The sequence below is a fragment of the Notechis scutatus genome, chromosome 7, assembly GCF_049901735.1.
Source record: "Notechis scutatus isolate UNSWTSFEM ecotype Mainland chromosome 7, rNotScu1.2, whole genome shotgun sequence".
Classification (NCBI taxonomy): Eukaryota; Metazoa; Chordata; class Lepidosauria; order Squamata; family Elapidae; genus Notechis; species Notechis scutatus.
This window is the reverse complement of record NC_142015.1, coordinates 5,953,136-5,967,867: the sequence shown is the minus strand read 5'-3', so window position 1 is coordinate 5,967,867 and position 14,732 is coordinate 5,953,136. Positions and strand designations below refer to the sequence as shown.

General features: G+C 42.1%; 1 protein-coding gene across 4 annotated transcripts in view; it reads left to right on the top strand.

Annotated features, from left to right (window-relative positions):
- The window catches only part of NSD3 (nuclear receptor binding SET domain protein 3), a 121,364-nt gene extending 106,897 nt beyond the window's left edge, over positions 1–14,467 (top strand). For all 4 annotated transcript variants that reach the window (XM_087969604.1, XM_087969607.1, XM_087969603.1 and 1 more), the window contains 3 exons: positions 2,175–2,281; positions 4,086–4,290; positions 7,502–14,467. In XM_087969604.1, coding sequence (XP_087825730.1) covers positions 2,175–2,281; positions 4,086–4,290; positions 7,502–7,743 — 554 coding nt within the window. In that variant the 3' untranslated portion in view covers positions 7,744–14,467. The remainder of the gene's footprint in view (positions 1–2,174; positions 2,282–4,085; positions 4,291–7,501) is intronic.
- Positions 14,468–14,732: the final 265 nt, after the last annotated feature.

The window sequence follows — 14,732 nt, the reverse complement described above, 5'->3', positions numbered from 1 at the left end:
TTCTCCTCTCCTCTCTTCTTCTTCTTCTTCTTCTCTTCTTCTTCTTCTTCTTCTTCTTCTTCTTCTTCTTCTTCTTCTTCTTCTTCTTCTTCTTCTTCTTCTTCTTCTTCTTCTCCTCCTCTCTCCTCCTCCTCCTCCTCCTCCTCCTCCTCCTCCTCCTCCTCCTTCTTCTTCTTCTTCTTCTTCTTCTTCTTCTTCTTCTTCTTCTTCTTCTTCTTCTTCTTCTTCTTCTTCTTCTTCTTCTTCTTCTTCTTCCTCTTCCTTTCCTCTCCTCTCTCTCTCTCCCTCTCCCTCTCCTCCTTCTCCTTCTTCTTCTTTTTCTCCACCTCCACCTCCTCCTCTTCCTTTCCTCTTCCTTCTCCTCCTCCTTCAAAAAGTGGCTTAGATCAGGGCTCTCCAAACTTGGCGAGTTTAAGACTTGTGGACTTCAAATCCCAGATATTCCCAGCCAGCATAGCAAACCTAATCAAGTAACAAGTCATAAGACTCCACATCAAAAAACACACATCACAACCAAAACAAAAACAAAAAGACCAAATCAAAAACAAAAAGACTAAAAAGGAACAAGCAGTAGCACAAGCTCCATTGCCACACTCTCCAAAATTGAGCAGTTTCGTTTTAAACCTCGTTCTGAAAACGAAGAAGGAGGGAACTGGGCTGGTCTCCACTGGGAAATTGTTGCAGAGCATTGATGTCACCATGGAGAAACAGTGCTTCCTGTTTTGGCTTCCCCTCACTTGTCAGAAGGGTGGGAGCGGTGACGATTTTCTTCCTAAATCTTTGTCTCATAATTGACTTTTTGTTCTCAGGAATACTTCCCACTTTTAAAAATTATGGAGGTTTTTCCTCTTCCAAAGAACTTTTGCTGTTTGGGTTACACCGATTGGTATTTACCACATTAAAAATTAAAATAGACACATTTGTAGAATATTTATTTAGTGAATCATCAAACCGAATTAACCCCATTACATAATGGCACAAATAAAATATTTTCATGGTGGGGAATCCTATTTTGAACAATTTAAAAAACAAAATAAAAGAATAATCAGAGTGAGGGGTTCTCGGTGTTCCCTGAGCTGGTTATTTTCTTGCAGACCCCAATTATTTCTTTCACTACCCAAATTAGCTTGCATTATCAGTTACCTAGTTTGAGTAATGAAACGTCTGCAAGAAAACAACCAAGCTCAGAGAGGCTCAAGGATTCCCCATTTCAACCCTGAGCTACAAATACTTCCTTCTATCAATAATAAGAGTGACATTTGTTTTAATTTTTTGCATTCAGGTGGCTAGCATCTAGAAGTGGTAGAGCCCCTTTTGCTCTCATCTACCTTAGGATCATGTTGCCTGGTCTTTTTTTATTAGGTAGCACATCCCTCCAACCTAAAGGTGTATTTGCTCATTTCAGCCATACGCGACTGCCAGCCTTGCCTTTTATTGTGGTATCCACATCATGCCGTCACTCTGCTAAACAACTAATTCCCACAACACCGTCAAACTATTCAGTAAAAATGTATTGATATTATTATTCTCATCTTTCCTATTACCTGTCTCCTTTTCTACTTATGACTATAACTTGGTTGCTTGTATCTTTACATTTATATTGTTTTATTTAGCTTCCTAGTATGATTTATGTCGATTCTATCACTGTGTTATATCTTATGATGAATGTATTTTTAGGATGACTGTGATCATGATTAATCACTTACAGCTTTTATGTACACTGAGAACATAAGCACTGAAGATAAATTCCTTGTGTGTCCAATCATACTTGGCCAATAAAGAATTCTATTCTATTCTATTCTATTCTATTCTATTCTATTCTATTCTTAGTATTGTCAACACAGGCAAAACATAATTTTAGAGGCAAGTAAAGTACTGCATTTTCAGGTTGCCGGAAACATCCTAGATAACCAAATGATGCTGATCTTTTGATCGTTAGGGATGTCTCAGATAGCCAGTGACAGTGGAGGGGATGTGTGGGAAAACCAGAGAAAGAGATGCTTAAACAGGAGAAATAAATTCCTTATTCATTCTGCAAGCTACCATGTCCTTTTGATAGGAACAAGATTTTTTTCACTGACGACGAAGATAACAGTCACATTTTCAATATTTTGTCCGCTAGATTAAGGTTTCATGCTTTGCCAAGTATTAAACTCATTATCTTGAATTTACAGGGATGGAGTTAACATTTAACTATAATTTGGATTGTCTGGGCAACGGCAGAACCGAGTGCCACTGTGGAGCAGAAAACTGCAGTGGATTCCTAGGTGTGCGGCCAAAGGTTAGTCACACAAGTGGGGGAATAGGACAAAAAACAACAACAACACACAGACAGAGGGAATATGTCTCACACACGTTCTCTGTCTGCTTGTGCTCAGAACAAGGTCCAAACAAGGACTTCCCTCCCGATCACATTCATTACAGGAAGTCCTCGACTTATGGCAGTTTGCTTAGTGACCATTCGAAGTTAGAACGGCACTGTAAGGCACCTTTTCACGCTTACGACCGTCACGTGAGCAAAATTCAGCCCCCTGGCAACTGACTCATATTTATGACAGTTGCAGTGTCCCTGGGGGTCACGTGATTTATCTTTGGCGACCCTCTGGTGAGTGAAGGCAATGGAGAAGCCAGAGTCGCTTAACAACGGCAGGGATTCGCTTAACAACTGGGGCATGAAAGGGGAACCATGGTGGCGCAGTGGTCAGAGCGCAGTACTGCAGGCTCCTTCTGCTGACTGCAATTTGGCAGTTCGAATCTCACCTCTTGTTGGGGGCAAGAGGCTGACTCTGTAAACTGCTTAGAGAGGGGCTGGAGAGCGGTATGTAAGTCTAAGTGCTATGGCTTTTAACCATCTTCCTGCTTAGCAACAGAAATTTGGGGCTGAATTGAGGTCGTAAGACAAGGACTACCTGTATAGTATCCACCGCTTCATTTAGGACTGATGGCAACTGTTAGGTGTTGCACCTGAACTCCATATTTTCTTGGGTGGAAGCTTTTGCTGTCAGGTGTCAGGGTTCAGATGTCAAGGATTAGAACAAGGCAGGGTCCAGGGGCTTGAGTCCATTTCAAGAAATAAATTTAAGAAGACATCTCAGGCAGGCCCCTGCCTAATTCAAATGGAGATAAAGTGAAAGAAAGTGTCGTGCCCCTGTCGGATTCTAGCTGACAGGGAGTGCGAGTGTGGCTCCGTTGGCTGTGGAAGAAATTGGGGAAGGGCAAAGTCCAGCTGGGCAGAGCAGAGGAGGGGTAGAGCAAGGCAGAGGGAATTCAGAGGAAGACCCAGGCCCAGGCCCTCTTCATCCTAGGGAACGCAGGGAGGAACGGAAAAGGGATCAAAGTGAGTTCTGTGGCTTATGGGGGAGAAAAGGGCCCTGATTCCCTTCATTAGCCCAGCTAATGAACACAAGTGTATAAAAGAGGAAGCTGCGCACAGCAAGTTGTTGGGAGCAAATCGTGAATTTATCAGGTATCGTCGTGGCTTATCTGTGTCCCTGGCATCTTCCCAACTATGTGAGTTTAGCCGTGGTTTCAAGCCTGAAATTCCTTCTCCTGCCCTGTCAAGTTAATTACTTCAGCTTAGTTTCTGGATTTTTAGTTACAGTCTGTATGTACCTTGTTTTGGACTGTTAAACACTGTTCCTGGGAGAGTTTTCTCCAGCCAAAGGTAACTTGGACATTGGGGGCAAAGTTGGAGATAATAAAAGGACTCAGTTTCTTGCTTATTTGACTGTGTTGCCTTTGTGCCACGCCCTGGGTCATCCCAGAAAGAGGAAGCACATTCAGACTTGCAAGACTGTGTTACTATAGTTCCAGGCTGGGGGAACTATGTAGCTCCTTTATGATCTATGGACTTCATCTCCCAGAATTCCTGAGCCACAAGAATCCTGGGAGTTGAAGTCTACAGGTCATTAAAGGAGCTACATCATTCCCCGCAGCCCTGTGTAGAGGACACAACGAAAGTAGCCGCATCCTATGTGGCGTTGGTTTCTTAACCTGGTCTACCTTTGCAGGGCTGATTTAAGACAGCCAGTGCTCCTTTCTTCTTTTATTAATATTCTTCTTGGTTTTCCCCTCTCCCCGATCAGACGGCCTGCGCAACAGCGAATGAAGAGAAGGCGAAGAACGCAAAACTGAAGCAGAAGAAACGGAAGATAAAGACAGAGCAGAAGCAGATGCACGAAGACAATTGCTTTCAGTGTGGAGACGGAGGTGAACTCGTCATGTGTGACAAAAAAGACTGTCCCAAAGCATACCACCTCCTCTGCCTTAACCTGACCCAGCCGCCCTTTGGTAGGTGTCTATTTTGGGGGCCTATTTTGGGGGTGAGTGAGAAATGACATAAAAGTATGTATACAAAACCATCTGGCTGTTTAAGCTAGGGGCTGTGATGGCACAGTGGTTAGAAGGCAGTATTGCAGGCTAGCTCTGCTGCTTGCCAGAAGTTTGATTCTCACCAGGCTCAAGGCTGACTCAGTCTTCCATCCATCTGAGGTTGGTAAAACAAGGACACAAATTATTGAGGACAAGAGGCTGACTGTAAACCGCTTAGAGAGGGCTGGAAAGCATTATGAAGCAGTATATAAGTCCCAAGTGTATTGCGAAGGGAAGGAAGGAAGGAAGGAAGGAAAGGAAAGGAAAGAAGGAAAGGAAAGGAAAGGAAAGGAAAGGAAAGAAGGAAGGCAATCAAGCTGTGTTGGTGCAGTGGTTAAAGTGCTGTATTGCAGACTAACTCTGCCCACAGCCAGGAAGTTCAATCCTGAAGAGCTCAAGGTTGACTCAGCCTCCCATCCTTCCGAGGTGGGTAAAATGAGGAGCCAGATTGTTTGGGGCAAGAGGCTGACTCTGTAAACCGCTTAGAGAGATGACTGTGAAGCACCGTGAAGCGGTATATAAGTCCAAGTGCTATTGCTGTTGATACTCTCTTTCAGTAGTGTAGTTGTGAAGAAGTGAACTAGGGAAGACCTTGATATCTCTAGGAAGCCAACATACCAGTCACACAATGGAGCGGCAGGGACTCTTGTCCGCTTCCAAGATACTTGCGCTGAGTTTCCACAGTCCAGTCTGCTTGTCAGCATTCTGCAATCACGAAGGAATTTGGGATGCTTGGCGTTTTCTCACTTCCCCTCAGTTTTTACTTTTTTTCCCCCCATGAATCCTTCATCAAATCCTGAAATGACCCTTTTAAGCCGACCTTTCCATAGGATGTGGCTCTGCCAGTGCTTTTTGGCTTGAAAGTCCAAGGCCAGGATAGTTCTCCCCTGTCAAGGTTGGGAGAGTCAGAGGAGAGCAGCTGTGCTACTGGACTTTGTCTTGCTTTCTGTTTACCTTGAATTATGTTTGGTTGGTAGATTTGTTTTAGGAGCACACCTGAGAACATAACATGTTTGCCCTACTAATCCCTATAAATGAATCTTTGTCAAGCTGAGGTTGCAGTAGATCTCTCAGAATATCTAGGGAGGTTCTCAGTCCTCCAGGTCACAGTTGTCCCAAAGGTGCCTTTTTTTTTTTCAAGAGGCAACTGGACTTTCTTGGTTTTTCTTTGAAGACGTTTTGCTTCTCATCCCAGAAGCTTCATTTCTTGACCATTCAAAGTTTCAACGGCATTGAAAAAGGTGACTTAATGACCGTTTTACAACCTTTGTGGCACATGATCAAAATTCAGATACTTGGCAACTGACTCCTACTTATGACGGACGCAGTGTCCAGACGTCATGTGAACCCCTTTTACGACCTCCTGCCAAGCAAAGTCAGATTCATTTAACAGCCATGTTACTAACTTAACAACTACGGTGGTTCATTTAACAACGATGGCAAGAAAAGTTGTAAAATAGAGCAAAATTCACTGAACAAACGCTTCACCTAGCCACAGAAATTTTGGGCTCAATGGTGGTCATAAGTTGAGGACCACCTGTATACATGCTGATTGCAAAGCACCCAGATTTTGTTTACCTGACCATGGGGAATGCTGCAAGTCCTAAATCCAAGAACGAACCAGTCCTTAAGTCGACTTTTTCAGTGCCATTGTAATTTCGAATGGTCACCAAATAAATGGTTGCAAATTGAGGACTAGCTACTGTGTATTCATCAAAAATAAGGCCTAGCCCGAAAATAAGCCCTAGCTTGATTTTTACACATGCACCCAATATAAGCCCTAAATAAGTCCTATTTAAGACCCCGCCCACTCCGTTACACCTGTTGTGCAGCGTGAGGCGAGGCATACGGGTAAAAATCAAGTGAGGTTGAGGATGGGGGCGTGATGGACCTCCTTACCTTGGGAGAGTTGCAGCCAGGCCTTGCACACCCTGGCACCTGCCTCACCTTGCTGGCCTACTTCTTCCGCAGCTGCTTGCCGCCATTTGCACGTGTCGCCCCCAGACTCCATTTCGCCCTCAGAGGCCTTCCATAAAGGCCTCTGCAGCCAATACAAGAGCTCCAGACTGACACATGCGGTGCCCCTGGCTTCCATTTCGCCCTCAGAGGCCTTCTAGAAAGAATGACCTGGAGCTCTTGTTATTGGCTGCAGAGGCCTTTCCTGAAGGCCTCTGACAGCAAAAGAGGCCAGGGGGAGGATGCACATAAGTGGCGGCAAGCGACGGCAAAAAAAGTGGGCCAGCAATGGGCTCCTGCTGGGCAGGGCTGTTGGTGCTGCCACCATGAGGTAAGTCAGTGCAAGTCATCCCCCGAAAATAAGACCTGTTGCCTCTTTTGGTGGCAAAAAAATATATAAGACCGGGTCTTATTTTCAGGGAAACACGGTATATTCACAAGCACAAAGCTAAACCGTGATATAAAGTGTGATGACCTGGGACGTGACACAAAAATAACAAAGTCACGAAAGTAAAATAAATTCCCTTTAATGCCTCCAACTTGTCCCCAATGCCCAATTATCCTTGGCTGGATATCAAATTCTTCAAAAAAAACAGTCTACGAAGGGCAGAAATGCAGTCCGAACCCAAAGTAAAGATAATTAGAAATAAAAAAAAACCAACACAAACCACGCTGAAGTCATTAGCACGGCAGGGCAGGATGATAAATTGCAGAGCTTCAAAAGATAATGCAGCACCCACAGTTGGGAGGATGCCAAAACCCAGATAAGCCTCGACCAAGATAATGCACGCTTTGCTTCCAGCAAAGAGCTGTGTGAAAACGCCCCACTTATATCCTGTTCTCCCAGCTGCAACTAATGAAAGGGATCAGGGCCCCTTTCTCTCCCGTAAGCCACGTTGCTCCCTTCTCCGTTCCTTCCCTGCATGCCCTAGAATAAAGAGGGTGTTGGCCCTGGGTCTTCCTCTGAAGGCACACCCGGACTGTGTCCTTTCCCCGTTTCTTCCACAGTCGCCGGAGCCACACTCCCACTCCCTGTCAGCTGCTCAATCTCCCCCTCAGAATCAGACCCCAACAAGGGCATGACGTAAAGTAGTTCTAGTCTGGCCCGTGAATTGGGCAGGATGTTTTTTTTTCTGAGCTGATGCCTATTTGATCTCTCTCGTTTTCTTCCCAGGGAAGTGGGAATGCCCGTGGCACCAGTGTGTCATCTGCGGCAACCCGGCGGCTTCGTTTTGCGAGTTCTGCCCTCACTCTTACTGCAAAGATCATGAAAAGGGAGCGTTGGTCTCCTCGGCCTTGGATGGACGCCTCTGCTGCTCTGAACACAACCCCAAGGCTCCCGTGGCCCCCGAGTACTGGGGCAAGATCAAGCGCCGACTGGAGCAGCAGAATCCAGACGAAACCTCGAAGGAGTGAAAGGGGGGCCCCTTTTCAGGAAAACGCAACCCCCCCAACATTTGTTCCCGTTCGGGGCGGCCAATCCTTGTGAATCTAGATACAGTGCCAGGGGAAGCCTCCTCCCAATCTTTTTAGAGCTGCCTCTATGGGACTCAAATTAGGATCGCTGGATCTGGGAAGGCAGCCAGGAGGCCTGCGCATCTGCTTAGATCCGTTTTGCCCGTGGGATGTGTCTTTCGGGTTCTCGAAGAAGCATCTCGGTTACCGTTTTTTGTTAAAAGAAGGAGACCTTTTCTGATGTCAGGGGAAAGGGTTTGCAAAAGAAAAAAGAAAAAAAAAGGACCTTGAATTTGAAAGTATGCTCTCTCTGCGTGTAGAAAAACAAGAAAAAGAAAAGAAACATAGCAAAAATATTTATTTATTTAATTTTTAATGGACTTTTTTGAGGATTTCTGGTTCTAATACAATCAGTGTGTCTGAAAAAGAGTAGCAGCACCAGCCTGGTATCTATTTCTCTATGTGTCTTTTTTATGATTATTACCTTTTTTTTTTTTTCCCCCTTCCCCTTTCTGGTTTTACAATTAATGGGGTTAAAAACATCAGATAAATCTTACCGGGCAGTTCCGAAGCAAGATACTTCCAAGTAACTTCAGGATGGGCAAGAGGTGTGGTGTCTTTTTTTGTTTTGTTTTGGTTTTTTTTTTTTTGAGATGGTGCAACCCCTCTTTCCCTTTTGAGTGAGTAAAAGGATAATCACGGTACGTTCTCTCCCACACACCCGAAAATAAAAAATACAAAATAAAAATTAGGACTCTGTGATTTTGGAAGGGCATTCTTGACGTGATGTTACTGGTCACTTTGAAAGCGTGAACTCCAGCAGCTTCTTAACCTGCGCGGTGTTTGCGGTTCCGTTTTCTTTCTAAAGGACTTGGACGCGGAAGAGTTCTGGTAGGTTGTACCTATCAAAATATGGGTAGGGAAAAAAACACACACAAAAAAAAACCTGTCAGGAGGCTGGGGAATATTTCTCTTTTTGGCCCCCGAGTCCGGTTTCATTACGCATAGATCACTTTTTCTGTCACTATTGAATCCGAAGGAGACTTGGGCAGGAAAGCCTCTGTATGCGTGCTTTTCTTGACTGTTTCTTGATCGCTACGTTATGGGAAACGAGTTGGATGTGCAGGCTCTTCTTTTTGTAAGGCCTTGAGTGAGTCCTCCTTTGATGAATCTTGTCCCTTGCAGAACCTCTACTCTTGCATGGTTTCCCCAGCGGTAGATGCTGATGAAGATTTATCTTTTTGAATCTGAAAGGCAGAATTTGACTGCCAAGCCGGCATGTTTTATATGGCCAGTTTTTGTTCTTCTCTTATCCGATTTTGACGTAGGTTATTCAAAGGAATCGCGTCACTGGATAGGAACAGTCTTATCTTACAAAAGCCATGTGTGTGTTTCATAAAAGACTAGTTTATTAATCTTTCTAAAAGAAGCCGGCACTGAAATCTACATCACTTGTTCCCGTTGGGTATTCCAAGTGTCTCCCGAAATACTTGTTTTTATTTAGTTGTGCTTACTTCAATAATGACTGTACATTGATTTATATGACTGTAACGGATTTGGCAGTTCCAGGAAATAGACAGTATTTTATGATGCCGGTGACTCTTTCCTTAGTTTTTTTTTTTAATTCTTTTTTTTAAAAAGCCTATAAAGGAAAAGCAAATACAACTTCTATTTTCCTAATCCGCATAGGTGTAAGAATAAGGCTGCACACTACATTCCTCTAAAACAGAGGTCTCCAACCTTGGCAACTTTAAGACTTGTGAACTTCAACTCCCAGAATTCCTCAGCCAGCAAAGCTTGAGTTGAAGTCCACAAGTCTTAAAGTAGCCAAAGTTGGAGACCCCTGCTCTAAAGCACCTGAGATGTCTTTCGGTTTTCATTCAGTTGGCAAATTCCTTTGCAGATCACTGACTTTGTTTTCTTGTATTGTATAAGCTTCGGAATCATGTGGACTAATGAAATACGAAGCCCTAAAAGAAGTTGATACGTATTTGATAACACTAATGAACATTTGAAGTAATTTTTGAGAACACTACAATTTATTTATGTATATTTAGGTTTAGATTTTAGGATTATTTTATTACGTATTTGATTTTTATTTTTTTTTTTGCGGGCGGGGGGAGGAATAAGAAAACCATAAGGTCATGGAGCAAGATTTTTTTTCCAAGAGGATTTTATCCTAATCTAGGAATCCTAAATTCAGAATTCTCATCTTTATTTTCTTTCATACACTACATTATTCCTTGACAGATTGGGAATGGCCTGCTACAGAATGCCCAGATTTCATGGCAGTGCACCTTGAGAGGGCAAATATAAAATTAGGGAATAGGTGCTGCTGAAGTTAAGATGGAATTTGGAAATACTGCAATTCCAATCAGTGAATGAGATTGAAGCTTGGGCTGTGCATTAGCCCCTTGGATCCAATCATGTGCTCCAAATCATGTTCTCCTTTCTCTTTGAGCACATCTCCCCTCTTCTGTCTCTCTCTCTCTCTCTTTCTGTCTCTGAACTGCCTTGTACTGTTGTGGTCCTTCCTCTTTTCATTGTGCTTCGAAGAAAATTGTGTCATTCAGTTGGAGAGAACTTTTTGTCCTTAATAGTGGTGGATCCAGCATCATGATTACAACTTGTATGTCACCTCAAGTGCAATTGTGCAAAGAAAAGTAGCCAAAATTGTTGAGAAATAGAAGGATCCTTGGTCAGTATTCAGAGCAATCTTACTTAGGCCACCCATGAATTAGTTCTCTGAAGAATGGGACACTCCACTATCACGTCAATTTAAATTATTGTTTCCAATTTTCTCCACTAATGGATGCAAAAGTGAAGAAAGCATTTTATTTGGATGATATTTTTTGTTAGCATAAACCTTTTGAATCCCGTAAAGTTTCTTCATTAAGATGTCCCAAACTTTCGCTGCCTCATTCACTACCTACATCTTAAATGTTTATTCATTGTTCCAGATTGAGTCCTTAGCTCTGGTTTGATTTGTTTTTTTGGTTTTTTTTTAAGTAGAACGGGAAGGTTTTCTTTGAGAATGAGGTCCTACCATAAGCAATATAACATCCTTAAGAAACAGAAATATTGATTATGAATATAGTGATTTTTATTTTTATTTTTTGTGAGCAACGGAAATATTAAAGGTTCCTGGCTTCTCTCTCTCCCTTCTCCCAGATTCTAATTACTCAGAACATAGAAAAAAAATTATTCTGTGAAAAAACGTAGAATTTTGCTTCTGTTCTATAAAATTGTAAACATAGAATTTGATCTCTTTTCCTCTGCAAAAATGGGCTTGAAGTATTGCCATGAGAAATGGAAGTTGGGAAGAAGAAAGAAAGTCAGAGAAGGCTGACTTTCTTCTCTGAATATAGATCCCTGCAATCAGGTACTTCTTCCCCTTCCCATCCTATGCTGTGTGCTTGGACTTTTAGAAAATGTGCCCCACCTTTTCCTAATTAATGCATAAGGATCAGATATGAAGGGTTCTTCTTTTCAAGCAGCTCATACGAATGGGTAACCACTGCTGATTATCTTGTATGCACTTAGAATAAATTTTAAGTTTCCCTGAGATACGTGTCTTGCTTTGCACACATCCATGGGACAAACCAATTGAACACAGCAGTACTACTTGCCGAGAGTGGACAATGGACACGCATAGTCTCGTGCTGTGAATTCAATGAAATGTAATTTCTGAATGGGCAGACACCTAGCATTGTTGTTCGTATGCCGCGAGCCACGATAGGGGATCCCCGTAGAAAAACCTGTTACATTTTTACACGCACTTTAATCAGGAGTGGAAAGTTGGCTTGCTCCGCCAGAAGACCCGCAGTTTTTGCGTTCTTGCAATTGTGGAGACGCTTCGAGCTTCGAAATTGCATCCTGTAGAATGCAGAAATCTTTTGGCTGTATTGTTATAACTCTCTGACTCAAGACTCTGGAATGCTTTTTGCATTGCAGCCTTGGTTTAAATCTGTGCCTCGAGGAAGGATGTTTTTATCTGCAAGCAAATGAAAAAGCAGCCATGAAAACATCTGGCTGGGTAAATAGTTTAAAGAACAAAGCTTTGACACTTAGATTTCAAGCAGGTGTCTCGTGAATTCTGGGGATACACAGGTGGGATAGGAATGTCTGCATATTTTTAGACTTTTAGAATTGCTTCATCAAACACTCCAAGGGTTGTGATTCTTCCAAGAAATGGGGAAAAAAATCAAGAAACATACCTGCCATTTTTCTAGTTTGGGCTTTGAGGAATGAAATAAGAAACAAAGGAAGGGATATTCTAGTCTTCTTTTGCAAGCAGCTACCTGCACAGTATTTTTTTGACAATATTTCCCATCCACCCACCCCATTTCTTTCCAGACCTCAGCATGATTTCAGGATTCACCATGTAAAATCATGAGCCAGTTGCTGTAGTTTGATCTCAAAAGTTCTGGGCAGCCTCCCCCAAGACCCAAGTTTGTATGTCTAAAGCAAAAGTGTTTTGTTTGTGGTCATGGTGCTTTTTTTCCCCCCTTTCCTCCAGGACGTACAACACAGGCATGTACTTCCTACATTGTGTGTTAGCAGTCCTTAAGTGCATATCTGTGCTCTTCGAAATGCCGCATGAGAAACGGTTCTCTGGAACTTGTAATGAAGATGAAGGGACTGGGTGGCATCTCTGGGCTTTGCGCTGGGTGCCCCTTCTGCATAACCCCAGTGGCATTCGAAAGATGTAATTATTACAATATCATTGCCAATGATCTGAAAACCCGTTGACTGTATATAATATAATGGAGATGTTATGGGTAGGGTTGGGAGGTGGGGAGCTTCAACCGCTGGTACGAATATAGTCACTTTAACATTGTTATCTTCTGCCTCATTGAATTCAGGGTTTAAAGTACTTGAAACTATTTTCCATGCTTATTTTACAGTTTGTATTTTTTTATTTATTCATTTTCCTGTTGTATTATGAGTCTCATCCCACCTGAACACCTGGAGTCTGATTCCCGCTTCTTTTGCACAATATGAATTGAAGGCATATAGGAAATACTTGGAAAGTAAACTCCACTCCCTTTTCTTGTTTCTTCTTAACGCCGTTGCCTGAGGTAGGAGCAGCATTATGAACTTTCCAGTATTTTTGTATTTCTAACACTAAACGAGCCCACTCCACGTCAGAGATTTCAGACAAAAAAAAATGCACTTATCCTATTGCTCCTAGAAGAGAACTCTGGGAGGTGGACTTGAGCAAATTGGTATTCAGCTGCCTGGGGCGAGCTTGGGTACAAATATAATTGGGTAAGGGGCACTCCTTCCTGGAGAGGATGGGAGGGGGGAAGGAAGCGGGGTTTTTTTGTAACTGCGGTGTCATGCATAAATCTTGGAATGATGTGTCTGCCCAGCATCAACTCTGCCTATACCATTAAATTGCCGTTTTGCCAAAGCTGTTTGTTCACTGCTTCCCATTATAGGGATAATACTAGTCCCTGCACACAGGAATGGGGCTGTGCTTCTCTTTAGATCAGGGTCTTCCAAACTGGACAACTTTTTAAAGATTTGTGGACTTCATTTCCCAGAATTCCCTAGCCAGCCATGCCGATGGGGGAATTCTGGGAGTTGGAAGTCTGCAAGTCTCAAAAAGTTGCCAAGTTTGGAGATCTCTGGTTTAGATTACATGTTCTCCTGAACACTTGGTCCACAAGGTTAGCACCAGGTTCTCATTAAGAACTAACTGGAGAAAAGTTTTGTGTCTGCTTTAGATTCTTTCATGTTGATCTGTTATCTGGTCAATGTCATTTCTTCACTGCCCTGTTTTGTTTTTTTACTTCCCCCGAGTAATGAATTTGTGTTGCCATTGAAAACCAAGTTGGTGAAATAGCTATTATGATGGGCTAGCAACCAGAATGTGTCTTTATTTGTTTATAAAGGGTATGTGCTTATTATTCTGAGTTTGCTAGAGAAGATTAAAAAAAAAAAAAAGACAAAATCCATTTGTACGCCCAACACGTGATATTGCACAACAGACACCAATACCAACAGATTGTCTCCATTCCTGTGTAACTCTTTATCTGTAACAATGACTTTGTAGAATTGTTATTTCTGTAGATCTTGTTACTATGTACCAAACTTTGTAGATTCTGTGAGATGTTATTTTAACAAAAATCACCAGAGTCTTTAATAGCAGAATCATTGATATTCACTTAAAAAAAAAAAATCAATATCTTTAGGAGTTTCTCAAACCCGGATAGAAGATTTCAACACTAAGGAGTAGTGTTAAGTTTCCCTGGGGGTGATCCGTGGGGATTATTACTGTATTATGACTTGATGTTGCTGCATAGATTTTGAGACATAACAACATTTTGGAGGTTTTTTGTTGTTTAGCCTATGTTCTCTTGCATAGTGTGGACATCTATAAAGCTTGGTTAACTTGTACATAGATAGATAGTTCATTGTTTACTAGTCAAAGTGTATCTAGAATTGCCTGTAATATTTTAGCTTCTTACTGAATGTGAGTGTGGTAGGAACATATAATTTTTGTACATTATATTTACTGAGATGTTGCCTTTTTTATTTTACAAATACTTTGGAATTCAGATGTGTGTTTGCTTCTGTGAACATTAATTTGGAAAGGTTTTTAAAATGACATTCCACTGATTAACTCTTTGCTTGAGGTTGACTTCAATAAATTGTTCTGAATGTTCCAATTAAAAAAGGTGGTCACATTTTATTTTTCTTCACAATCACCTTGGGCATGAAGGAAATTCTGAAAATAACTTTAGAAAACTTAGCTCGAACTAAGTATATTCCTGCTTTTGTCGAGCACATTGTGAGCTACGAATGGGATCAATTCTTGGGAATAAAATGCCATAATTTCCTCCATTGCATCAGGATATTGTATGTAGGGTTGTATGTAGTACAAAAAGGTTCATTTTTGTGGAATAGGTAATCCTCAACTTACAACACTGAAAAAGGTGACT